General features: G+C 39.7%; 1 protein-coding gene across 1 annotated transcript in view; it reads left to right on the top strand.

Moving 5' to 3' along the window:
* DIPK1C (divergent protein kinase domain 1C) overlaps positions 1-27,244 on the top strand; it is a 29,115-nt gene extending 1,871 nt beyond the window's left edge. The window contains exons 2-4 of the mRNA XM_020994025.2: positions 15,050-15,733; positions 21,383-21,547; positions 26,370-27,244. Coding sequence (XP_020849684.1) covers positions 15,050-15,733; positions 21,383-21,547; positions 26,370-26,591 — 1,071 coding nt within the window. The 3' untranslated portion in view covers positions 26,592-27,244. The remainder of the gene's footprint in view (positions 1-15,049; positions 15,734-21,382; positions 21,548-26,369) is intronic.
* The last annotated feature ends 503 nt before the right edge of the window (positions 27,245-27,747 follow it).

Genomic DNA, 27,747 nt, shown 5'->3' with positions numbered 1-27,747 from the left:
AGATATAGTAGCAAAGGTGAGACAATTAGTTAAAACTGGCATTTGCTGGCAGCACAGAAATCTGCAGTTGCCATAAAACAAGATTTCATCTTTGGCTGATCTAAAATGTTAGTAATTTCTTACTCGTTCCATTTTATTCAGAATATTGAGCAAATAAAAGGACAGTGATAATGAAGGAATAGACCCTTTAAAAGGAAGACAGAGGAGGATAGTGACAACTATTGTCTAAGCATTTGAGTGAGTATTGGCTTCAGAAAAGTGAATGTGTAAGCATTGGCCTTAAGAACTATCACTTTTTTCTTTTTTCCATGAACCTTTAAGTAACTGAAATTTCAGCCCTTGGGTGCAACTGTATTTGCTTCCTCACTGAAACAGGGAAACAATGCTTTGGAGATAAAATATTCATAAGAATATATACATACATAAAATTAATTGGAAAAAAATGAAGGAAACAAATTATGTATGAAAATGCTCAGATTAAACAAATAACATTCCTGAATTGAATTAGATCTGGTGAACAAGCCGTATGTTGGTGAAGTGCTCATTATTGTTTACATAGTTCCTCTCTTTTGATATGTAAATTAATTTGTACAATGCACGATCTCTGCTCCTGAGCTCTTAAGTTTCCCCAAACTTTATACTTAGTCATTTCCTTATTCCATTCACACTTTTCTCCTCACTTTTACAGACTTAATCATTTTCTCATCCCTTCATCCTTATTCTTCCTCCCAGTCGGTTTCTTTACACCACTAAACAAAAACTGAGGATCTGTCTGAAGCTGCTTTTGAAAAATAATAGTTTAAGATTTTTTTAAGTGTGTAGATTAAATGGAAACCTAGCTTAGGTTAAGTGGAATGAAGCCTAATGGAAACTAAATAATCCATTATGAAAGCAAGTAATTGATAATCATTAATTTTCAAGAGTTCCATGTAATAAATGAAGACTAATTATGCTCAGGAGCTCTATCAATTTATCTTAAATGGCAACCCTATTGGATTTTTTTTTTTTGCTCTGGTCTGACATAGAGCTGAAAAGGTCAGTTCTCTGCCTGCTTAGGTGCTAAATATTCCCCACTGTCAATAGGGCAATTATAAAACCTGAGTGTTACCATCCCCAGAATTTATTTGATACAGATTCAAAGATGACAGAGAGACTTACTCTCCCTTGAACTGACTTCTAAGCCCAAGTTAGTTGGGCAGTACTGTCTGTGCCCATCGGTCCTTAGCAGTCATCATTTATTCCTATTACAACCTATTCCGCTCTCTCATGCTGCATTAGCTCATGGGAATAAGGCACGTGTCTTTAGCCAAGATACGCATAGATTAGATTTTCTTTTAAATGGTTTTAAGTTACTCTAAGATGTGATGTTCTCCCCTCCGATCATTCAAAAGCCCAGAAGAACTAAGTAGTTGTAGCTTCTGTGGACCCTGACTGGATTGAATCTCTCAGTTCCTTGGCTCCCCAAGCAGTTTTCAATTCAGCTCGGCTTAGCTCTTACACTTCATAATAAAAGTGGTTGTTATTTTTCTGACTTGCCTCCAGATTCTCATTAGCTTTCCCTCTGAACACAACAGTGCATAAGCAACAGCCCTACCGGCTGAGCCAAAAAGAAACCTCTTTCTGGCTGAGTCCAAAGAATTACGATAAATGTCTCTCAGTGGGAAGCCTCTCCTTGTATTCTGACTATAACAAGCACTGCAGGTGGTATTTCTTGGAGGAGCTTGTGGAGGAGAGGGTGATGGTAGGATTACAAAGAACAGTAGTGGGATAAACAGAGGCCTGTAGGAGTGCAATAGGCAAAGAGCAAAATTAGAGAGTTAAATGAAATGGACTAAGAAAACTCCTTCCTACCCACCATTCAATTCTATTCAGCAAATATTTAATTAGCTAATATGGACAAGGCACATAGGAAGTCAGCCTGGTAGAGTGGAGAGAGTGCTGGATTTGGGGTCAAAGGTCTAGGTTTTGAGTTCAAGCTCTGACCCTGTTTTGTGACCATGATGAGCAAGTCACCTAATCTCTTGCTGCCTCCATTTCCTCATCTGTTAAATAGGAATAATAATACTTATAGGGCAGCCAGACACAGTGATTAGAGTGCCTAGCCCGGTAGTCAGGAAGACTCATCCTCCTGAATTCAAATCTGGCCTCAGACACTTCCTAGCTGTGTGACTCTGGGCAAGTCACTTCACCCTGTTTACCTCAGTTTTCTCATCTGTAAAATGAGCTGGAGAAGGAAATGGCAAACCACTCTAGTATCTTTGCTAAGAAAACTCCAAATAGGGTCATGAAAAGTCAGACATGATTGAACAATAACAACGATGCTTGGGTTAAATGAGATAACACATGTAACAGGATATATATGATGAGAGTTATGATTACGGGGACATGGAGATGATAAGAAACGTGCTACCAAAAATAGCTGATGTTAAAAGAGTGCCTTTGGGTTTAAATAGAGCTTTAAATACATGATCTGATTTGATCTTCACAACAATCCTGTGAGGCAGAAAATTTTTGTTTGGAGTTTTAGTCTTGTACAGGATGTATTGCTACTGAAGTGAGACAATACTTCGATGCTGGGGCTAAACAAATCCTAAAGAAGCACGTTTACAGTCAAGAATCTGGCTTCAAATCCTGGTGATGCCACTTATTATCTACGCGACCTTGGATGAGTCTCTAGACCAGTTTCCTTTTCTGTAAAATGAAGGGGTTGGACTAGATGAGTTCTTTTGTCCCTTCCAGCTGACAATTCAGTGGAATGTAAGTTCTTAGAGGACAGTGAGCATTTCATTTTGTCTTTGTATGTCCACGAAGTGCTTTGCACATTGCTGTTGGGGCTCATGACCTCATTTTGAGGGGTTTTTTTTGTGAAAGATACTGGAATGGTTTGCCATTTCCTTCTCCAGCTCTTTTTACAGATGAGGAAACTGAGGCAAACAAGGTGAAATGACTTGCCAAGGGTCACACAGCTAGTAAGTGTCTGAGGCCACATTTGAACTTGGGCCTTCCTGATTTCCTAAGTCATTGGGCCACTTAGCTGCTGCTACTTAATCAATGCTTGTTGTTATTTTTATAAATCTAGAACCCTATGCTCTGCTACAAATTCTCTAATGTAACTTGGGATAAGTCCCTCAACCTCCCTGAGCTTCAGTTTTCTCATTTGTAAAACAATGAGTGAGTTTTGACCAGGTGAGCTCAAGATTTCTTCCAGTTCTCAGATTCTAGGCTGTAATGTTTAGGAACAAATGGAATTGTTCGAAAATAGGGTGGCTCTCTTTCTTGCAGCCTGTGCTTTCCAAGTTACAGTACATCACTCTTTTCGGCTCTGCTTTTCAGTCTATAATAGCAGGAAATACATTAGACTCGCCTCCCTCCACCTACAAGGTTTCCAGGACCCTGCTTTTTCTGTCAACTGTGGCTGGAGGCAATGGCACGTTAACAAGTGTTATGCCATGGTTGATAATTTATAATGCTGGCAGATTGCTGGGCCATGGTAATAAGCAAAGCTTAAGATGAAAAAAGAAATAAAAAAAAACAGGAAGAATGGCTTTTGCTACTGCATTTCTGGTCCTTCAATAACAAAAATGCCAGCTAATAATGTGGAATATTTCGTCATGCCATTTCATCTGGCATTTTAAAAAGTACTTTAAAAAGATGCTTTCTTTCATACTATCTACAGAATTAGGAAGTCCTAACTTTCCTTTTGTGTGTCTGGGTTTTTCTTCAGTCCAGTGTAGTCATTTATGTTAGGAATTCATTTTTAATAATAGAACCTAAACCAATGCTTGATTTTCCTGGGTTCTACTTGCTGGATTAGAGGCTGTTAAAAATCCACCATACTAACAACCTTCAAATCACATACCAGAATGTGAGAATGACTCAATTTCTCTGAAAGCTTTGATCAGGACTGTAGTTATACAGAGTAGACCCAAAGTCTTAGTGAAGTCTTCAGCTTTAAGAACTACACTAGGACTTTAAGTTGTGTGGGGGACAGAGGAGAAAAGAGTTGCATGTTATAGCAATTTAATGTTATGAGATACCACAAAATACAATATAGCTACTGTGAGAAGCCACAGTCATCTATGATGAGATGCAGGCCCTGTCAATCCAAGTAGCAATACAATGCCACTTAAAAACTCCAACAATGCTGTTGGACCCTGACAACATGGCTTTCCTTGGCCTAACCTTGTCAACAGTTTCCCAGAAATTGTTTCTCCCTTAAAGCTAGCTGAGGAAATAAGAAATCAACCTATAGGGAACCTATTAGAACTGGGACATAGTCCTGATGCATGTGTAAATCATCCATCACATACATAAAGGGACAGCTGCTGAGTCAGTTGTGGATTAAAGCCATGTAATGATTGAATATAAAGATACTTTCTAGGTAAAAATCCCTGCTAATATTTTCATTAACTTACTCATTCATTCATTTATTTATTTTTAAATTCCTAATTTTTAATTCAATTGGTTGACAGCTGTTAAGCAAGTCCTGTGTGCTGGGGTGGGGAACCTTCATCCTTGAGGCCACATGTGGCCTTCTAGGTTCTTGGGTGAGGCCTTTTGACTGAATCCAAGTTTTACAGAACAAATCCTTTTATTAAGGGGATTTGTTCTGTGAAGTTTGGATTCAGTCAAGGGCCAGGGCACTATGCTGGGCATTTGGCAGTACAGAATCAAAAGGGAAAAATAAAAGAACTTCTCCAGGAGCTCATTTTTTTGCTTCAGGGACATAGCATATTCCTGGATCAGTAAACATGTAAAATAAATATTAAATGATGGAGGAAGAAGGGATACTAACACTGAGGTTGTAAGGAAAGGGCTTCTTAAGGGTATTTCAGCTGAACTCTGGAAAGAATTAGGGGTCCCAAGAGATAGAAGTGAGGAAGAAGAGCATTTCAAACAGGAGACAATCAAGGCAAGTCTACAAGCATTTATTAAGTACTTGCTATGCACCAAGCACAGTGCCTTAGCCACTGTGCTAAGTGCTAGGATAAGAGAAGGCAAAAACAGTCTTTTCCTTCAAGGAGTTAAAATCTAATGGAGAAGTTTACAAACTAAGGGATATTTTGCTCAAATATGTAGAAGCAGGAAATGGAATATATGTCTGGTGTGGGGAAAAACAAATATAACTTGGCTAAAGGGTACAGTGTGCAAAGGGATGAAATATGTAGTTCACTAAAAAAGAAAACAGGCTAGAGGCAGGTTGTGAGGGGCCTTGAATGCCAAACAGAAGAGTTTGTATTTGGTCCTAGAGGAAACAGGGAGACATTGATGCTTCGTGAGCAGAAGAATGACATTGGTAGCTGTGTGGATTGGAGAGAGGAGAGACTAGATACAGGAATATTAATAGGAACCTATGGAAACAATGCAAGAAAGAGGTGGCAAGGGCCCAAACCAGGGTGGTTTTCATGTGAGTAGAGGAAAGGTACAGATGAAAAATGATTTTGCGGACAAATAAACTGATGAAAGAACTGACTCGTACCCAAGATTGAGACATGAGACCTCTTTATGTGTAAAGAAAATCTTGATCCAGGGCTTTAGGGAACAATGAAACTAATCTAAAAATTACCGAGTTAAACAATGTTTAGCTAAGAATAAAATTAATAAAAGTCTCACTTGCTTTTAATATGATGAAAATACTTTAAATTAATTTCATTTCTAGAATTCAAAAAGTGTTTTGTAAATTGTTTTAAAATTTTAAGAACCTTTCTTCATATTCAAATCTTTACAGGTACAAAAATTGTGAAACATCACCATAACGTTCTTCCCTGTAAATGGATGGTGATCTTACCTTAGATCCCATTCAAAGCAGTTTCATAGCTGAAGTGCCCCACTCCCCCTGCCCTCCCATACCTTAAAGTGATTCAAAGGCATGGGCCTTGATAATAATTCAGTTCAATAAACATTTACTGAGTACTTACTATATTCAAGACACCTGTGAGGCACTGGGGGAAAAAAAGGTCCTAATAAAGTAGTCCATGACCTCAGTAGGCTTACATTCCACACAACACCATGTGGTTTTTTCTGAGGCAATTGGGGTTAACACAGGTCACATAGCTAGTAAGTGTGAAGTGTCTGCGGCTGTATTTGAACTCAGTTCCTCCTGACTCCAGGGCCAGTGTGCTATCCATTAGGCCATCTGGCTGTGCCCATAATGTAGTGTTTCTGTAGTTCTTTCGTAACAACTATCCTATGAAGTAAGTAGTGCAAGGATTATTATCTCCATTTTACAGAAGAGGGAGTTGAGAGAGAGAGGGAAAGAAAAGAGAGAGAGAGAGAGAGAGAGAGAGAGAGAGAGAGAGAGAGAGAGAGAGTAAAGTAAGTTGCCCAGGTTATGCAGCTAATCTTTATTCTAGCTCATGTGTGTGTATGCATGAGTGAATTTGAATTTAGGTGTTCTTGCCTTCAGCTCCTGTACTCTATCCATTGCACCACCTCGCATCTTTCACAGAGTTCAAATTCTACCTTGGACACTTGATTCCCGACAAGTCATTTAACCTCTGTTTGTCTCAGTTTATCTTATATGTAAAATGGTGAAAATAATAGCATATGCCTCCAGGGTTATTGTGATAATATTTGAAATGGGATAATATTTGAAAAGCAGTTAGCACTATGTGCCTGACACATGGTGTGTAGGTGCTAAAGAAACACTATTTATTATTGTTGTTATTATTGTATCCTCATTCATGCTGGCTTTTAAAGGAGCAGAGTATCTTAGATAACTGAAGAAAGGAAAAGAAACAGAGTAACCATATTCAAAACACTGCAATCTGAGCCTTTGGGACTGGACTAGCGTAAAATCCAGTAATGCTGTGATTAATCTGTATTAAGGACTACAAGTACAGCTAAAGTACACTATCCCTGTTTGTGGTCATTTGCATGTGCAAGTGAATAGCTGTGCCTCTTAAGCCCCATAGGTAATTTATTTTTGCTAAGGGAAAGCCAGTTATGTTTTTTTGCAAAATAAGAAAATAATCAGGTTCTTGGGGAGTCGGATCTACACAAAGTTCACTCCTTGCTTCCCTGCCGATAGACAATATGGTGAAATGTAGCACTTGCCAGCAGAGTTTCTGTGCAGGTGTGGAACTAATCAGCCCTGCCTCTGGTCAGTGTCATTGCTTGACTCAGCCTTCTCAGTATGTAACAACAGATAAGTATTTCCTGCCTTGTTGCTGGGCACTAGCTCTCAAAGACTGAAGTCACAAGGATGCTTTTATTGGCTAGGCTCTATTGGAAACCACAGTCTAAAGTCTGGTGACTAATGCTGCTTTTGTTCATATATGTCCTGTCCATTTTAATTCCATTCTGCATTCCAGATAAAGACTAGTTTTTATCAGCTTGAAAGTGTGTATTTTCCAACTTAACAGGGAGCCCATTTTAATAATTATCAGTCCTTTTAGTTCATATTTCAATTAAAGAAAAGTTTTTACTGCATTTTCACATCAGGCTTTCTATAGGAAGATAATCACAGTAAATAAATAACAGAAAAAGTGTAGAAAAAAGTAACAAGGAAAATGGATATTACCAAGCCATTTCCTGCATCCCTATCTGTCCCATCTCCTTAATCACTGGTCATGTTCACTTACTCTCCAAATGTCACTCCATCTGCAAAGATCAACTTGTAGCTGCACTTCTGGATGCTCAGAATGATCCCTGAGCAATCTAAAGCATCAGCAGCAATTCTTTTGAAAGTAAAGGCATGGAAACAATTATAGACTGAGAGGGTGATTGACAAAGAGAGTACTGTTTCCTGTAGATGGTATGTTTGATGACCCCCAATCCTTGAGATGGTGTGCCAGGGGTAATTATAGAGAATGGAAGTTTACCAAAGCCATATTAAATTTCAAGGCATACGCAGAATTTATATAGTTTTAAAAACACACTAATGCACTTTTCTCCAACAAAAATATTTGAGGTAGTTTTGGGGAGCCAGCACAAAATGGAGGGCAAATTTGCTCTGCTTAGCATATGATACTTAGCAGTTGCAAGATTAGTGTCATGATTTTATACCCACTTCCTTATCTAGGTAGGCATTTGTCAACAGGTTACCCCCAACTACCTTATTTTACAGGCAAGGAGACTAAAGTTGGAGTTAAAGAATTTTTTTTGGCAGGGAATGGGGAGGAAGGAACAAAGAAGTCAGGTCAAATCTTTCCACTCTAGGATTTCTTGCCTCTTGCTGGGTCATTGGACTGTGCTCTGTGAGATGGATCTGCAAACCTGGGTTCTTTCTTGAGAACTGGGACTCTGGAATTGTTTTCAAGATGTGATTTTACAATTCTTTGTAAGATGTGCAACTGAATGTCTTGGGGTGGTTGTTTTGCAATCAATCAATAAGCATTTACTGAGGGCTAATATACAACAGCAATTCAATGAGCATTAAGAACCTACTATTTGGGGGGGCAGCTAAGTGGCTGGGTGGCACAGTGATAGAGCTCCGGTTCTGGATACGGGAGAACCTGCGTTCAAATCCATCATCAGACATATTAGTAGCTGTGTGACCCTGGGCAAGTCACTTAACCCCATTGCCTAGGCCCCTCCCCCAAAGGAACCTACTATGTGCAAGACATTGTACTATCTGCTGGGGATATTCAAAGAAAAAAAATTAAAATTATTCCATTTCCTCAAGGAGGTTAAATCCTCTTGGGCAGGTACAGCATATATAGATAATCAAATACAAGGTAATTTTAGGAGGAGGAGACATTAACAATTGGGGAAATCGTAAAGAGCTTCATGTAGGGAGATGGTAACTGAGCTGAATCTTGAAGGAAGCTAAGGATTCTAAAGAAAAGGAGATGAGGAGGTGCAAGAAGTGCCAGGCAATGCATTTCAGGCATGGGGATTTTGCCTAGCATGGAGATGGAATGCTAAATCAGGATAGAGCTACTAGTCCAGATTGAATGGAACTGAGAATGAGTGGCAGGGAGTAATATAAAACAAGCCTAGAAAGGGCTATGGAAGCCAGCTCATGGAAGACTTTAGATACCAGACTGAGGAGTCTGTAATTTGTCCTGGAGGCAATATCATACCAATGAAGCTTTTTGAGCAGGGAAATGACATTGTCATCTTTATTTTAGGAATGTCAATTTGGTAGCTGTGTGTTAGACTGATTGGAGAGAGGAGAGACTAGTCTGTTACCATAGTTTAGGGAATACATAGTAAACTCTAGAACTAGAATAATGGCCGCATGAGTTGGAAGAAGGGAATGAGCTGGAGAAATGCAGGAGTTGTTGATAAGACCTGGCAACACTGGATAGAGTGCTGGGCCTGGATTTGGGAAGACCTGAATTCAAATGTGGCTTAAGATACTTAATTGTATGAATCTGGGCAAGCCACTTAACCTGATTGCTTCAGTTTCTTCAACTATAAAATGAGAATCATAATATCACCTGCCCTCCAGGGTTGTTGTGAGGATCAAATGAAATAGGACTTGTAAAGTACTTAGCACGGTGCCTAGCGTATAGTAAGTGCTACATAATACTAACTGTTATTATTACTATGTTATCTGAAGCTGCATGAAAACTGAGGAAAGGACACTTGAGGGTGCTGATAACTTTGGAGAGAGCAGTTTCCATAGAGAATGAATTGAGAAGTCAAATTGTAAGGAATTAAGAGGTGAGCAGGCATTCAGGGAATGGAGGCAAAAGAGTGTAGATAACTTTTTTTAGGGGGTTGGCTGTGAAAATAGAAGAGATATAGGATCATAGTCTTAGGGAGTAAACATAGAGTTGAATTTGAGTTCTCAGTCCTCTGAAGATCCAGGCACTCCAGTGGTTATTGACCTAGAAGCCCAAGCAGATCTCCCTTCTTCCCTGATTTGTGAGAGAAAACTGACACCACTTACATCATCACATGACTTGGAAAGCCCTAGACAGATGGTATTTCCCCATCCTATGGTTAATAAACTACTGCCTTTTCCTCTCCTTATTCCCATCATCCAGTCACTGTCAAGGTGAAAATTCCCTTCTGCTACCATTCCTTGCTCTGATGATGTCTTGTCTCCATTTGCCTCAACACCACTTCTATATTCTCTTTATACTGACTTCCCTGCATGCTGGAATCCTATTTTATTATTACCAACCCCCCTTTGCCTTATACCTCTTTTGCCCCCACTATTCCACTCTTCATGATCATTTATCCAAACCTTTTCATACCTCCTCAAATCTCTCATAGCTCTCACTACTTCCCCATCCTCTCAGTTGAGAATCTTAACTCATATTTCATTTTTTAAATTTAGGCAATTCACTCAGAGCTCTCTCTTCTCCCTTCTCTTTGTTCCACATCATACAGAAGCATTCTGCCACTATCTCCCTGTCTCATGAAGAGGGAAACTTTCTTGCCAAGAAAAACTCTTCTCTATGCCCATGATGGGAAACCCAGTGTTCACTCTTGGCCCCTCTTTTTCTATATTATTTGCTTGGTGATCTCAACAGCTCCTATGGATTCAATTATCATCTCTAGACAAATAATTCTCAGAGCTATTTGTCCAGCCCTAACCTCTCCCTTGACCTCTAGTCTTATATCTCTAACTGCCTATTGGACATCTTGATCTGGGTATCTTATAGACATCTCAAGCTCAGCATGTCCAAAACTGAATGCATTGTGTTTTCCCCCAAATGTTTACCCACCTTTTCAAGTCTGGGGCACCACCATTTTCCCAAGTCTCCAGACTCACAGGCTAGGTGTGATACTTCACTCCTCATTTTCTCTCTTGATGCTCCTTCCCCCATATTCAATCTGTTGTTAAGTCCTATTGATTTTACCCTTGTAACATCTTGTATGTATTTCCTTTTCTCCTCTAACACTGCCACTATCATGGTTCAGACCTTCATCACATCATGCCTGGACTACTGTGATAGTCTGATGGTTGGTCTCCCCGACACATCTTTCACCACTCCAGTCTATCCACCACTCCTGTTAATTTTATCTTCCTGACCATCTTACCCCTTTCAGATTCCTGGTTGGATCTGGATCTCATTGGATCTCATTAGGTTGTGAGCTCCTTGACATCAGATGCTCCTTCAGGGCAGAGACTATTCTGCCTCTTTTTGTATCTCTAACACTTAGCACAGTGTCTGACACATAGTCAGTGCTTATGTTTATTGACTGACTGGATAGGATAGCCCCTCAGACAGTGACTGTTTGGGGATGATCACTATCACTTCTTTCCATTGCTGAGTCCCCAAGGGTACTTGAATTTTTTTTAATATAAATTTATTAATTTTAATTTTCAACATTTACTTCCACAAGATTTTGAATTCCAAATTTTCACCCCATCTTGCCCTCCCCCACCCCAAGATGGCATGCATTCTGAATACCCCTTCCCCTAGTCTGCCCTCCCTTCTATCTCTCCCCCCCTTCTCTTATCCCCTTCCCTTTCTATTTTCTTGTAGGGCAGGATAGATTTCTGTACCTCATTTCCGGTATTTCTTATTCCCATTCCCATGTGGAAACATTTTTTTTTAAAACATGTGTTTTTAAAACTTTGGGTTCCAAATTTTCTCCCTTCCTCCCACCCCCCCCCTCATTGAAAAGGCAAGCAAGTCAATACAGGCCATACATGTGCAGTTATGCAAAACGCTACCATAGTAGACATGTTGTGAAAAACTAACTCTATTTCCCTTAATCCTATCCTGTCCCCCCCATTTATTCTATTCTTTCTTTTGACCCTGTCCCTCCTCAGAAGTACTTCCTTCTGATTACCCCTTTCCCAATCTGCCCTTCTCTCTATCATCCCCCTGCTCTCTTGTCCCCTTCCTCCCCTATTTTCCTGTAGGGTAAGACAGATTTCCATACCCAATTGAGTGTGTATGTTATTCCCTCCTTAAGCCAAATCCTATGAGAATAAGATTCCCTCATTTCCTCTCACCTTCCCCTGTTTCCCCTCCACTGTAAGAACATTTTCTTGTCTGTTTTGCGCAAGACAATGTACCCCATTTTACCTCTCCCTTTCTCCTTCTCTTAGTATAATCCTCTCTCACCCCTTAATTTTATTCTCCAGATATCACCCCTTCATCTTCAACTCATCCCGTGCCACCTATCTATCTATCTATCTATCTATCTATCTATCTATCTATCTATCTATCTATCCATACATACATATATTTTTTTCCTTCCAATTACCCTAATACTGACAAAGGTCTCATGAGTTATAAATATCATCTTTCCATGCAGAAATGTAAACAGTTCAGCCTTAATAAGTCTCTTATGATTTCTCTTCCTGTTTACTCTTCATGTTCCACTTGAGTCTTGTATTTGAAAGTCAAATTTTCTATTCAGCTCTGGTCTTTTCATCAAGAATGCTTGAAAGTCCTCTATTTCACTGAATGACCATTTTTTTCCCTGAAGGATTATACTCAGTTTTGCTGGGTAGGTGATTCTTGGTTGTAATCCTATCTCCTTTGCCCTCAGGAATAAGATATTCCATGCCCTCTGGTCCTTGATGCAGAAGCTGCTAAATCTTGTGTTATCCTGATTGTGTTTCCACCATACTTGAATTGTTTCTTTCTGGCTGCTTGCAATATTTTCTCCTTGACCTGGGAACTCTGGAATTTGGCTACAATATTCCTAGGAGTTTTCCTTTGGGGATCTCTTTTAGGGGGAGATCAGTGGTTTCTTTCAATTTCTATTTTGCCCTCTGGTTCTAAAATATCAGGGCAGTTTTCCTTGATAATTTCTTGAAAGATGATGTCTAGGCTCTTTTTTTGATCATGGCTTTCAGATAGTCCAATAATTTTTAAATTCTCTCTCCTGGATCTATTTTCCAGGTCAGTTGTTTTTCCAATGAGATATTTCACATTGTTTTAATTTTTCATTCTTTTGGATTTGTTCTAATGTGTCTGATTTCTCATAAAGTCACTATCTTCCAATTGCTCTATTTAATTTTTAAGGAAGTATTTTCTTCAGTAATTTTTGGACTTCCTTTTCCATTTGGCCAATTTTGCTTTTTAGGGCATTCTTCTCCTCATTGGCTTTTTGGACCTTTTTGCCATTTGGGTTAGGCTATTTTTTAAGGTGTTATTTTTCTTCAGTATATTTTTGGGTCTCCTTTAGCAAGCTGTTGACTTGTTTTTCATGATTTTCTTGCATCACTTTCATTTCTCTTCCCAGTTTTTCCTCTACTTCTCTTACTTGCTTCTCAAATCCCTTTTGAGCTCTTCCAAGGCCTGGGATGGATTCATATTTTTCTTGGAGGCTTTGGATGTGGGAGCTTTGACTTTGTTGTCTTCTTCTGGTTGTATGTTTTGATCTTCTTTGTCACCAAAGTAAGATAACATAGTCTGGCTCTTTTTGTGAGGTTTGCTCATGATCCCAGACAACTACTTGAGTTTTAAAATCTTTGTTAAGGTAAACATCTGCTTCCAATGTGGAGAATGCACTGTCCCAAGCTTCGGGGGTTTGTATAGCTGTTTTCAGAGATACTTGTAGGGACCTGTAAATTTTCAGTTCTTCCAAGGTGGTATGATAAGGGTTGAGGTGTTTACTCTTTTCCTGGCCTGAGCTCTGGTCTTCGAGTGACTGGCCACAAGCAGTCTTTTCTCTCTTGGAACTGTGAGGAGGGTTTTCTCTGCACCACCACTACAAGCTCCACTGTGCCAGCGTTCCTCCTCACCCCAGCACCACCACCCAGAACTGTGACCCAGATCCAAGCACGGGCAAAGAAAGAGATTCCTGCCTCAGCACTAGCAAAGAGATCCCTGCAGTCCCCCTCTGATCAGCCACTTGATTCCCCCTCAGTCTGTGAGCCAGAAGTTTAGGACACAGCCACTGCCCTGGCACCCTTGCTCTGGGCTCTGGAACTGGCCCTGACCTAGCTCTTCTCTCACCGCAAAAACAGACTTTTCTCACTGACCTTTTGGTCTTTGGCGTTTGTGGATTGAGGAGTCTGGAAGCCACCACATCTGCCCGTGATTCAGTCCTCTGAGGCCTGCTCTAGGTTCGTTGTGGCCTGTGTGCCCATGCTGAACTGCCCTCCTCTCCCCACCTGGCATGATATGCCTTTCCGATCAACCATCCAGGCTGTCTTGGACTGGAAATTTGTTTTACTCTGTCTTTTTGTGGGTTCTGCTGCTTTAGAATTTGTTTAGAGCCATTTTTTTATAGGTATTTGGAGGGGTTTGGGGGAGAGCTCCAGCAAGTCACTGCTTTCATGCCTCCATCTTGGCTCCACCCTCCAGGGTACATGAATTTTGAAGAAATACCTGATCTCTAGAATCCTCAGTCTAATAGTTGTGCCATGAACATACAGCGTTCTACCTTTTATTGTTCCTCTGGTCCCTTTCCACGTCTCTCCTCATCCTACTTCTCATACTCTTCTTTCTTCCAACCAAATCTTTCCCTGTCTTTGAGACAGCTTAAAAAAGCTCCTCTCTATGAGTAAACCAGCTCACGTTGCTGCTCTTCTTGTCTGAACTCCTACAGTCTCCCTATAGGTTATGCTACACAATTCAGAGCTTAAGACTATAGAGTCACAGAATCTAAAAGCTAGACCATACCTTAGTCTTTAAAGCCTATAAAGACCTTATTTATGGAACTTTGGAACTAAATGGGATCTAGCAAATTCCCTTATTTTATAAACAAAGAAATTGAAGGCCAGAGAATTTAAGTGATTTATTCATGGTTATGCAACTAGCTAATTGTAAAGCTCCACCTATAATCCCAGCTTTTTTCATTCCCATATATGGTTCTAGTCTTTATTAAAGAACAAGATAAATATGAAAAGGTAAGTCCTCCCTTCATCTCATTACATGGATTATATATTGTCCCATATTGCCTATTGTTGTCTTATAAGTGTTAGTTTTCTCTCCTTCACTAGAAGGGGAGTTCTTCAAGGAATTTATGTCCCTTGAGGACAGGGACCATCTCTTATTCTCTTTCAGTACCTCCCATAGCCACTAGCATAGTGATGAGCACATAGTAAATGTTCAGTAGGTTAGTAGATTAATGCATTTTTAAAAATATGTAGAGGAGAATAGGTAATTGAAGTCCAAAGTAGAACTGGTTTTCCAGAATCATCTTTATTGTGACTGACTCTCCCATTCCTTCACTTCAGTGTCATGACTACCAAGTGGGCATGCTGATGGGAGACCTTTGTGAAGATCTGTGTATGGCTGGCAAGCTGATGTACCAGCGTTGCCTCTACTATGAGAGGGGCAAGAAGGTTCTTCAGGCCACTTGGCATGGCCAGCCTATTGTCCTAAAATCCAAGAAAGAGGCTTTCTCCAGCTTCCAACCCCTTGACTTGTTGAATGACGAGGTGGAGGGTAGCAAGGACTTCCCTGAGGAAGAGCTCCTCCTAATGGTAGCCATAGAGGTCAAGAATGTCCTGGGTTTGGAGATCTCCAACAGCACCATGGGTCCCCTGTGGTCAGGGAGAAGGGGGCCTCGCTGGAAGGTCCAGGTGGCCAGCATGTGGTCATTGCTTCAGCAGGAGGAGTATATCTACTTCAGCCTTCTACAAGACTTCAGCCGCCATGTCCTGCAGGTGCTGGGCTCCTGTGGCCACTTCTATGCAGTAGAATACCTTGCTGCAGGACATCCCCAACACAGAACACTTTTTCCCCTGGAGGAGGCTGCTGGCATCCCCCTTGTGAGTGACCAGGGCCAGGCAAAGGCCATTAATAACATTGCCCTTAGTTTCCTGGACATGGTAAACCATTTTGATAATGACTTCTCCCATCGCCTTCACCTCTGTGATATCAAGCCAGAAAACTTTGCCATAAGGAGTGACTTTACAGTAAGTGCTTCCAGGGAGGGATGAATAGGTATAGCATGAGAGACCACGGGCTTTAATAACTGATTGTTTGGGTTCTAGAGATCTGGGTTTCATTTAGTAAAAGTCCCATGAGAACCTCCCTCCCCCTAATCTGGTGAGAGTTCCACCTTTGATTCTCCTATAGAGTCATAACCATCACCCCTCCACCACCACCACCACCACACACACACACATCAGTTTTCTATTCTCCAGGCTGAACAATCTCCTATGGCCTCATATGACATGATCTCAAGGCCCTGCATCATCCTGGTTGTCCTCTGGATATTCTCCATCTATACAGAATCACAGAGGAAAATACTCAGGTGGGGTGTGTGTGTGTGTGTGTGATAACTGTGTTCTAGTAATTTAAGGGCTGTTTTGTGGAAGAAGGATTGGATTTGCTATGTTTGGACCCAGGTGACAAAATCAGGAGCTATGAGTAGAAGTTGCAGAGAGGCAGATTTAGGCTTTTTGTCAGGAAAAACATCCCGACAATTATAACGATGCCAAAATGGAATGAACTGCTTCAGAAGGCAGTAGAGGGAGGCCCACTTGTCAGATGGGTCATAGAGCATGAGATTTCTTCTTCAGGTATGTGTTGCACTGCATGGCTGTTGAGGTTTCTTCTAAGTCTGAATTTCTGTGTTTCTGAGTCTACTGAAAAACTTCAGCTGTAGGCAGCAGCACTCTAGGAGTGTTTCAATCTCATCCGTTACCCAGAGGTTTGGGTATTGGTGGTGGTGGTTGTCTTTCATTCTTGAAGAGGACCAAAATGACATCACTATGTTAGAGTCAAGTTACAGTGTGTCTGATTGTGGCTGATCAGACCAATATAAACTCGGTATGTTCTACCACAGGTCGGGTGCAAATAGCCCATGTGAACATTTGGGGTGGATTCTCTAAGTTTGTGCATCCCACATTTCCTTTGAGCTAAGATTGTTGGTAGAAAAGGGCTTTCAAACAGCAGAACAGAGAGCCCTAGATATCAACAAGGTCTATATTTCCTAATGGCTAATAAGATTAATTTCTCAAAAAGAGTGAAGGCATTTCTACCACTAATTTAAAAGCAGTAATCGACTTGGGGAGGGAGAAGGTATCTATTTAATTTTTTGACCTAAGGCAACTATCTTCAGGAGATGGGGTATTACCAAGGGGATAAGGGTAGAAGGACTGAGAGATAAAGGGTGTCTTATGTGTGTTCTTGCCTGGGGATCCTGCTTCTGTTTCCTCCTCCACATTAATTTAAATCTGCTTCTCCCTACAGTTTTATTCAGAAGCTGTTTTGGTTAGCTTTCATTCTGTGTTCATGACTGCCAGGGAGTTAAGCAGTATTTTAGTGTTTGTAGCAAGTGAAAAGCATGCCTTGGGTGAGAATGACTGCCACTGAGACCTACTTTGATAGAAAACAGATGAATGTGTATTCCCTACCCTGCTGCAACCTGGCCTTAAAGGAGGAGGAGGTTATTGAAAAAGAGAGACAGCAGCCAAAAACGGGTTAGGTATCTCATTATGAGATGGATCTTTTTATTCCCAACCCGTGCTGAGGACAGGGGACTGTGGAATTAATTCAGTAATTGTGAGTCCCAAATTCAGATTTCAAGCCCCAAAGGAAGCCTGGATTATCCTGATTCCAAGGCTAGCTCTTTATCTGCTATATTACATTGCTTCTCACTACATTAAAGAGTTATACAACAAAACAAATTGCTTTATGAGATCCAGCATCCTGGGTCATTACCTATGGTCACAATGTCTTTGGCCAGTCAAGGACTAGATGCAGTGGGTGGTGGGGGGAGTCTCATGCCTACATTTTTTCCTTTCCTGTTTCACAGATCATTTGCCCTGTTGAAGTCTCTTAACTAGTGAATTAAAAAATCTGGCGTAACACCTCCAACATCTAGAGCCTTGTGGGAATCTGTTAAGTTTTGGTAACAGCTATATTAACAACTCTTCTGACACCAGATGGAAAGAGAATAAAATAGTTAATGATGCTGAGAAGTTTTGGGAAATGGAGGAGAGTCACTGGGGGAACTCATGCCCAGTGCCCTTATCTTTTCACTGGTTTCCTGCTGAAAGTGTGCAAGAAGGAGCTAAGGGTGACAGGAGAGAAAGAAAAAAATTGGTAATTACAGTGAGAAATGATATGGGGAATGCTCCGGATAGTTTAAATCACCTGAAAAATTCAGGGAAGATAGGAGAGAATTGTAGGGCAATGGCAGGTTTGTGAGGGCAGTATTTTGGGGACAGGTGGCATCCTTCAGATTAGATTGTATAATTTTTGCTAGTCCTGGGTCATAGTAGAACCAGCAGAGTAGTAGTGTATTTGAGTGCATGCCTTAAAGTACACAGGATGGGGATAGGGAGAAGGGAAGGTGGGGGTGTCAGAATCATAAGGACTTTCTTATTTATACTGCTACACCATGGTCACTTCATGAAGAGTTTGGAGAGTAAGGAAAGTTGGGAAGGGAGGAAAGGTGAAGAGAAAAAGAGAATAAAGTAGAAAGGAGAAGAGAGATGTGGGAGGAGAGGAGAGCATAGGAGAAGAGAGAAGGAAAGAGGAAGGAGAGGAAAGGATCAGAAGAAAAGAGGCTAAGGGTGAGGAGAAGACAGGGGAAGGGAAAGGAGAAGAAAAAGAAAGGGGCAGCTAGGTGGCACAGTGGATAGAGAACTGGCCCTGGAGTCAGGAGGTCCTGAGTTCAAATTTGATCTCAGATACTTGACACTTACTAGCTGTGTGACCCCGGGCAAGTCACTTAACCCCATCTTCTAGCAAAAAGCCAAAAACAAACAAAAAAAAAAGAAAGGAGAAGAAAAAGAAGAGGAGTATGGGGAGGAGAGAAAAAAAGAGAGAAAGGTGAAAATGATTTAAGAGGAGAGGGGTAAAAAGATAACTAGAGGAGAAACAACCAAAGCAGAGGAGCCCCATAACCCTTTGTTCCCTGACCCTTAGCTATTGCTTGGCTGGGAACCTGACTATTCTGAGGAAATGAAGGGAATGGTCCAGCAAGTGGTGTTCCCCCCTGAGCCAGCTTTCAAGTAGTGACCTGGTTTAATGCAAAGGGCTGGTCTTCTAGGTGAGACAAGGACTGGGTTCTGACAATTACCAGTTAGTCAATGTCCCACAAGCCTGCATCAGCAGCAGCCTTCTAGCCAGGAACCAGTTCAGAAATTTGTAATACTTTCCAATATTGAGTCAGTGGCTTGAAGTCACATTTAGAAACTTTTTCATCACTTTTCTGGTCCAAACTGCTATTCACTGAATGCCAATGGTCACTTTCAAACAGATAGTACATTTTTCTGCTCTGAAGGCATATGAGACCATATTTCGGGGAAGAATAAAATTATCATCAGATGTCTTTCTGTTCTGATGCCAGGACATTATGGTTTGTAGGAAATTATGTGGGTTAGGTAATTTTATGCATAAAAGAATTTGTGATCATTTCAAGAATTAAGAAATACTGGGTATATAAATATTTTTGTTTTTACTTCATAAGTATCAGGTTATGTTTGCCATATATGTGAGCTATTCTCTGTCATTACATTACAAGAGGGAAAAAAGAAAAAAAAATCTTGGTCTCTTGGGGAAAGCAGAAAGACACAGTTACTAGTAGAGGAAAGAATCATATACAACAGAAAAGGTAAAAATAGGTACATAGAGGAAGCTCTGGTCTCATGTAGGAGCCTGGAAAGGCTGCCAGAAACCCTGGAAAGAAGAGAAGGGGCACTGGGCCACAATGAAAATGTTCTCTACAGAGAACAGCTTTCATTAGTGTAGCCTCAATCATGTTCACTTTTAATGTACCACTAGGGTAAATTGTGAAATTGCATATTTGGCCTGGCTTCACAATGAGATAGGAAAGATTTATTTAATGCCAGGCTGGCTCTGTTTGTTATGACTGGATGTATAATTAAGCAAAGCCTTGAAATGCCTGAAAAAATTTTCCTATGTTTTTCATTTTCATTATTCCCCACATGCCTCTAAGCAAATCATGCTATGCTGGACAATCTCAGGAAAACTGACCTGATTGCTGACACCCACTCCTTTCCCTCCTCACTCCACTTCCCACCCTCTACTCTCTTCAAAAAAGAAGAAAAGAGGTTAGCGTCTGAATTTATGTCACAGGATCAGAATGTATTTAAGACAGGATGGGAGTGGATAGAATAAACACTTTTTCAAACATTTTTTGAGGCATTACTAGGGGGATGGAGAAAGGCAAATATTTCTGATATGGGCCTGCAAAGGCTTGTGGATTGCTCTGGGCTGCATCAGCTTCATCAAGCTTTCTAATAACTTTCTAAAACCTTAGACTTAAAACCTGCTGTACTTGGGTTGACTCCAGGATTTCCCAGGTTTGAGCTCATCTTCTGTTATTTAATCCAGGTGGTGGGAGAAAAATCTGCATAATTTAGAAGCTGTACTTTTCTGTTTTTAAAGTCCTTTTGATTTGTAGCCAGAAACATAAATTTGAAATGCCAGGGGGTCATCAAGCTGTCACTCAAACAATGGATTTGGTCTTTGTTACCGTGGGAGCACGTTAGTTCCTAACTGCCCATCCACAACAATTCTGGCACAAGTAATTTTTGCTTTGGCCCTTTCCCTAACATTTCTATTTGTGCCAGTTTTGGCCAGAAATTTAAACATTCCAAGGTACTGTACTCTTAGAAGTATTGTGCCTACTCATCCCTCATTTGCACTATTATTCTCACAGTCCTGCCCAATGAGATGCCTTTCTATCTGATGTCCCTACCTACAAGGATAAACTACCAGTAGCTTGTCCCAGTTAAAAATTCTAGATGGTGAAGAGCAGAGGCCCAGAGCTCTGATGCATCACTTGATGAAATAAATCCTTTTTTTTTCAAATGGAGGGAAAATTATTTATAAGACATTTCAGTGTCTTCACTTTCAAAATTAAGTTCTTTTTTTTCCCATCAGGATAAAAATTGATATCCACAGCAATGCTTCTAAAGCCTAATCATGAAAAACTTTACTTTGCAAAAGGTTTTTTATTTTTGCTTTTTAAATGACAAAGGATCTGAAACTTTATCTATGATACAATATTAAGAATGAAAAATAAAACTTAAAAACTTTGTTCTCTCTCCTTTCTTTTCCTCTCTTCTCCTCTTCTTCTTTTCCCAGTCTCTTTCCCTCTCCCTCTCGCCCTTCTTCCCTCCCTCTTTCTCTCTCTCTCTCTTGCTCCTTCCCTCCCTTCCTCCCCCTCCCCCCAATCTATTTTTGGACCAATTTATGCCTTAGTGAATAAAAGGAAGTATTTTCTTTAGACTCTTAGTTTTCTGACCATTTACAACTTGGCTGACAAGTGTAACACACACTGGAGAGAATCCTTGATTTGGAGTTAGAGGACCCAGGTTCAAGGTCTACCTCTGCCACTTAACTTTCTTCATGACTTTAGTCAAGTAACCTAAATTCTCCAGGCCTTAGTTTTCTTATTTGTAAAATAGGTGCTATTAGACCAGATGACTTCTGAATTCACTTCTAGCTCTAAATCTATGCTCCTAGGAACTATGGGGCTTATAGGCAGGCAGTAATAGGAGAATAACTTCAGTGGTTCTGCTCTGTATTGGCTACATGTATGTTATTTTTTTGGGGGGCGGGATATCTTGTTTTCATTACAGGTGGTGGCTATTGATGTGGACATGGCCTTTTTTGAACCTAAGATGAGGGATATCCTTGAACAAAACTGCACAGGAGATGAAGACTGCAACTTTTTTGACTGTTTTTCAAAGTGTGATCTCAGAGTCAATAAATGTGGGGCCCAGCGAGTCAATAACAACCTGCAGGTAAGTAGTCAGCAACCCTTACGTGAATGAGGTGTGGTCCATTGGCTTATGTACTGTTCTGGGAATTGAGAAATCAGGATTTTCCCTGGAAGCTTCTACCTCTTATTTACCATTTCCAGCTATACAAGTTAAATCACATTGAAGGTAATTCCTTTCACCCATCTTGATCTCCATACTAAATAAAAATAGAAACGATGGTAGACATGGGTGATCCACCATCCTTTGTTACCTGTCTCAGAGTGTTGAAGCTCAGTGTGATGTGGTGAATAGAATATTGGATAGTGAGCTAGACTAGATTCTAATTGTAGCTCACTCAATGACTATCCATCTAGATGGCATGAGGAAGTCAATTTCTTTTTTGTGTCTCATTTTCTCCACCTGCTAAATGATGGACAGATAGTAAAATGAATGTATGCTGTGTAAATGACAGTAGCCAGCTTGGTATGATGACAATGATTACTACCACCACTGCTGTTACTAGCTCACATTTTTGTAGCATTTTACTATTTGCAAAGGGCTTTCCATATAGCAGCACTGAGAGAGATGGTGCGATATTATTGTCTTCATTTTGTGGATGAGGAAATTGAAGGTTGTTATACTAGTAGTAGGTCAGGAGAATATACTGTTAATTTTTAGAAAGATATTAGCAAAGCAGTAGACAATCTCTTACTATTATTGTGGAAGAGATGGAGGGATGTGGGCTTGACAGTTAGTTTCAGAACTTATTGAAAGCCTAGAATAGACATTAGTGACTTGATGTCAACTTGGAAGGCACACAAGTGAAAGGCCATGGGGATCTGTGCTTGGCTCTGTACTATTAAATATTTTTATGACTAATTTAGATAAAAGCATAGATGGTACCCTTATAAATTGGTAGGAGACACAAATCTGGGAAGCATAGCTAACACAATGGTGTTGGAGTCAGAATCCAAAAAGATCTTAGCAGGCTAGACGTTTGAGCCAAATCTAATAAGATGAAACACAATAGGAATAAAAGTAAAATCTTACATTTGGATTAAAAAAAGTCAATTTCACAGATACCACATGGGGTGGGGTAGGGAAGAGTTGTCTAGGTAGCAGTTCATCTGAGAAAGATCTGATGGTTTTAGTGAACTTTAAGATCAATGTGAGTTGGCAGTGTTATGTGACAGCCGACAATGCTAATCTAATCTTATGCCACATTAAAAGAGGACTTGGAAGGTCCTGCTATCCCCCTTACCCCCAAGGCAGACCATATCTAAAGTAGTCTGTACAATTCTGGGTACCACATTTTAGGAAGGATGTTGCAAAGTTGAGGAGTATCCAGAAAAGGATAAGCAGAATGGATGAAGGGATTCGTGATCATGCCATATGAGCAGCAGGTGAAGGAACCAGAGATGTTTAGATGTTTAAATTACATTGGAGAAGAGAAAATTTGGAGAGAGGGCATGATAGCTGTCTCTGAGAGTATTTGGAGTAATAGGTAGAAGTGGCAAAACGGAAAATTTAATAAGAGGAAAAGCTTATTGAAATAGAATTTCATGCATTAGAAGATAGTGTGTTCTTCATTGGAGGGTTTCAAGGAAAGGCTGGATGACATCATAGGGGAGGTTCTCTGGGCCCCTCTCAGAGAATCACAGAATCTCTGAGACTCAGAATGGTTAAGTCCTTTACTCAGGGCCACAGAGCTAGTGCTATTTTCTTTGGAACTGATCGAAGTTTTCTAACTCCAAGTCCAACGATCCTTCCCCTACCCTATTTTCTTAGGTGGCAATAGGACAAAGCAGGCCAGGAGACCTATGACCTGATATTTAGCTAAACCATAGAATTCTAATGAATATTATAGGTCTTGGCAGGTAAAGAGGTAAGGCCATACAGCCAGTTAATATTGGAAAGAACAAGAGAATTAACCGAGACATATGTAAGAAGGTAGTGTTTAGAGTTTAGCAAAGGAAAAGGGGACTATGCTGATACTATGAGAAAGAAGGAGCAAATAGATAGACAACAGTAGCACTAATGAGCAAAAGTTGTGACTTCTAATCCCAGAGGAGACACTTTTTGCTTTTTTGACCCATTTTTGTGCTTTTTATATAAGGTGGTCTCTGGAAGCTCTGGGTGTTGATTGTGATCAGAAAGATGTTGGAGGCCTTCAGGTACATCCTATTTATGGATAAATAAAAAAAACGGAGAAGTATTATACACTAATAATACTTGTGATGACAAAATAACTTTAAAAAACTTAAGAATTCTGATCAGTGCAATGACCAATCATGATTCCAGGGGACTGATGATGCCACACTCCTTACCTCCGGAGAGAGATGATGGACTCAAATGCAGAATAAGCCAGAAATGTACACATTTGTTTTGCTTGACTATGCATATTCATTATAAGGATTTTATCTCTCTCTTTCTCTCTCTCTCTTTTTGTGATAAAGGGAGGGGTGGGAGAGAGAGTGGAGGGGAAGGGAGAGACAATAATGTTTGTTAATTGAAAAGGGAAAAAGAAAGGTAAGGTTTAACTCACAATGAGAGAGCAAATGGCACTGCTATTATCACCTTTCAACCCTTGCTTACTTCAAACCTTCCATCCATCCTTTAGAAGCTAATATTACTCAGACTCAGACCTGATGATAGAGGTGATAGAGGATGGAGGATCAGCTTGACACTGAAGGATCCTTGGTCTGGAGCTATCCTAGAGCTCTCTTGGTAGAATAAGATCTTTGAGGGCAGAAATCATTATGTTTTAAAAATCTTTGTGTCTCCAGTGTCTAACACAATGCCATGCAAAAAGTATATGCTTAACAAATATTTGCTGAACCTGAACCGAATCTAACCACTCTGTGGGGTGATGCTAGAGGGGACCTTGTGGCTCTGAACTAGAAGACACGTCTGAACCTACCCTAGAATGTACACAAGCTTCTGGGTTGTCCCCAGGAACCCAGAAAGTGGCTTCCCACTTAAGGGGAACCTTAAATGGCTGACTTTGGATCTCTTGAAGATACTATATGGCTGACCTCCTTGGTCCAGAGCCAAATGACACTGGAACAGAGTTTGGGGACTAAGATGATGCTTCCCTTGGGCATTTGTCAACTTGTAATTTTATTATGGAAAAAATGAGACAACAGAAGTGAAAGTTCTTTGTGTCCTATGTATTAAAGATGTCCTACAAATCTAAGGCATTACTATCACATAGTGTAATACCCCTTGTAAAATGCTTGGCAAACCTTGAAAGAGCAGTGATCTGTGAACAGAAAGAAAGCCTAGTCATTTATTAGGTTTTATAATTCCTTGTCTAGTTTTCCCAAAAAAAGGAAGAATTAAGAAAAGCATAATCCAACATGGAGCCAGACACATACAAATATAAACATTTGATTAACCTATGGAAAACTGGAGAAAGGATTCATTATTTAATAAATATATTTGGAAAAGCTGGCTAATAATATGGTGGGAAACAAATTTAAACCCTCATCTCATGCCACAGTTAATTCCATGTGGGTCATAGTTAAACTTTCAAAAAAATCAATGATAAAAAGATGGAAGAAAGTAGAACAATGTAGTTACTCAGTTGTGGAGAAAAGGTGACTTTTTATCTGTTAAAGAAATAGAAGAAATTATCTAGGACAAGAGAAATGTGTTTGCATAAAAATTAAAGAATCTATTAAAAATGTTCAACCTTATTAATAATGGAAGAAATTAGAAGAAGTTTCAAATTTTAAAAAATAATAAAAAGCAATGAAATTTAATGCTGGTGAGATTGTAGGGAAATAGTTACACCTGTTCTTTGCTGGTGAAGTTACAAATTGATAGAATCTTTTTGGAAAGCAATCTGATAGCACAAGCAAACATTACATAAAGGATCATAAAATTTTGATCTAAAAATTTTACCATTGGGAATATACCATGAAAAAACTATTTAAAAATTCTGTTTTTTTAAAAGAAATATTTTTCAGAGATCTATTTTAACATTATTTGTAATTACAAAAAATTAGAAATAACCTAAATGCCCAACAACAGAGTAATGGTTAAATAAATTGTGGTGCATTAATACAATGAAATCCCATCTTGCAATAAAGACTAATAAACATGAAGGATATGGAATATGAAAGAAGCATATAAAATTTGCAAAAATCGAGTAGGTAGGACCTTAAAGAACAAAATATACACTATGATTAGATAAAAGAAAAAGTGAATAAGAATGAATGGAAAGAAGAATCTGATGGAAATTCAGAAGGAGGAACAGATGTTTTGTTATGAATAGTTCTGTGTTGAAATTCATTTGTTCAATTGCAAATTGTCATAAGAAAGTTCAGTTGATTTTACTAGTATTTAATATTAAGTTTGTAATAAATCATAAAAAGAAAAGCATGGGCCATTTTTCTAACTGATAATTTAATACTCTATGCTGTCAGTAAAGACTCTGACCACTGTGTGATAGTGTCATCAATTACATTTCTGGCTCTTCCAACAACCTTTCTTTAGACCAGGGTTTCCCTAAATGCCTTTCCCACCCAGCCCTACCTTCTTTCGTGGGATCTCTAAGCTGTTTGGACAATAGCTATACCTATGCAATGAGGACCTCTTTGTTCCTTTCTCTCCTCTATGAAATGCCAATTTCCATTTACTCATCCATAAGGAGGGGGGAACCTGAATTTCCTACTTTACATATATGGAACTATCTCTGAGGCATAGCTTATTCTATTGTGTGTACAGTTCTTTGAGTTCCAAACAGAAAGACCCTCATTAAAATCTCAGGATTCTTAAAGATACATACATTAGAAAGGTGCTGCAAAAATTAGATATTATTTTCAGCCCATAGAGTTAACTCCCTCCTCTCTTTCCTTAGGTGATCTGTGACAAAATATTCCGACACTGGTTTCCTTCCAATTTCAGAAGCTCTGCTGTCACTTTACAGCTCCAGGAGCAGTTACAAAAGGCTGTGCATGAATGTGCAGATCCTGGAATCCCAGAAACGCCCCACCACCAGAGAGTGTCTCCAGACTCTTTCTCTGAACTATACCGATTGCTTCAAGCTACTCAAAGGGAACTTCAGAAATCAGAGGATTAGCTTTTTCCAATGACTCTGTGCTGTTTCCACTGCATTTCTTTGTTGCAAGTTGTCCAGCAGTATGTTTTGATTTTTGTTTTTGTTTTTTACTATGCAAATGAAACATCCATGAAGATGCTATGGATATTACCATGGCTCTTTGAAGTGTGAAATTGCCTTATGTTATTTCAGTCCCAGCTTTAGCCTTTTTGATTTGTACTTCCCTCCATTCTGTCTCTTGCCTGGTTTGATTTACCTAAGCTGTTTGAAGAACAGGGTGATACATATAAACACTGGCTCTGGGGTCAGAAAGGAAGTGTGGAAGAGTGGACACAAAGATAATTGAGGGGGGCACTCAGTTGGTAAACAGCCAAAATCTGTCTCTGAAGAGAATGGTAGATACCCTTTGGTTTTCTCTGATACCCCACAAGGAGGAACTTTAACTCTGTGTGGTCATTTATAGTAAAAAGCAATAGCACAAAAAAAAGGTGTTGGGTATATTTGCAGAGTTTGCCAACCTTATTTAGTGCTCATTGCTAAGTGATCAACTGAGCCAGCAAAGGGAATAAATTTGTGCTGGAGTGAAAAGTTTTACCTAAACTTGGGAAAAAAATGTGGTACCTTCAAACAATTGAGATTGTGTTGGAGAAGAAATAATCTATCATATCATTCTACAGTGTCTTTCATTTTGTGAATTAGTCTACCATGAGTGAATGAATGAAAAGGCATTTTATTGTCTTATTGTCTCTTTGCTAATCTTGAATTTCTACTCCTTGATAACCATTTTTTGTTCTATCATTCCCAGTTCAAAGGTCATACTTTTTGGAAGAAGAAGCAAAAGCAAAAGGAATTTAATAATTCGGCCATCAGTCTAATGCTATAGGCCATTTATCATCATCTTATACAAGCCCTATGCTTTCCTTGATCTTTCTCTTGCTTCCAACACAATTTTTTTTTGGTAAACCTTATTGTTATCATTAGCATTCATCACTAGTTTTGGCTCACTTGGGGTTTTATCATTCCTGACACTATTTCTTTGGAACCATATTACTCTTTATATTCATCCAAGAGCAGTTACTTTCCTTTGCTTCTGTTTTCATCTATCCATCTAACAACATTCAAGATCCATTCAACAAACACTTAAATGCTTACTATGTGTCAGACACTATGCAAGGTG

Source organism: Phascolarctos cinereus, unplaced genomic scaffold (assembly GCF_003287225.1).
Source record: "Phascolarctos cinereus isolate Bilbo 61053 unplaced genomic scaffold, phaCin_HiC Scaffold_4;HRSCAF=312, whole genome shotgun sequence".
In the NCBI taxonomy this organism is placed as follows: Eukaryota; Metazoa; Chordata; class Mammalia; order Diprotodontia; family Phascolarctidae; genus Phascolarctos; species Phascolarctos cinereus.
The sequence above is the reverse complement of the archived record's forward strand: the minus strand, read 5'-3'. Positions and strand labels throughout refer to the sequence as shown.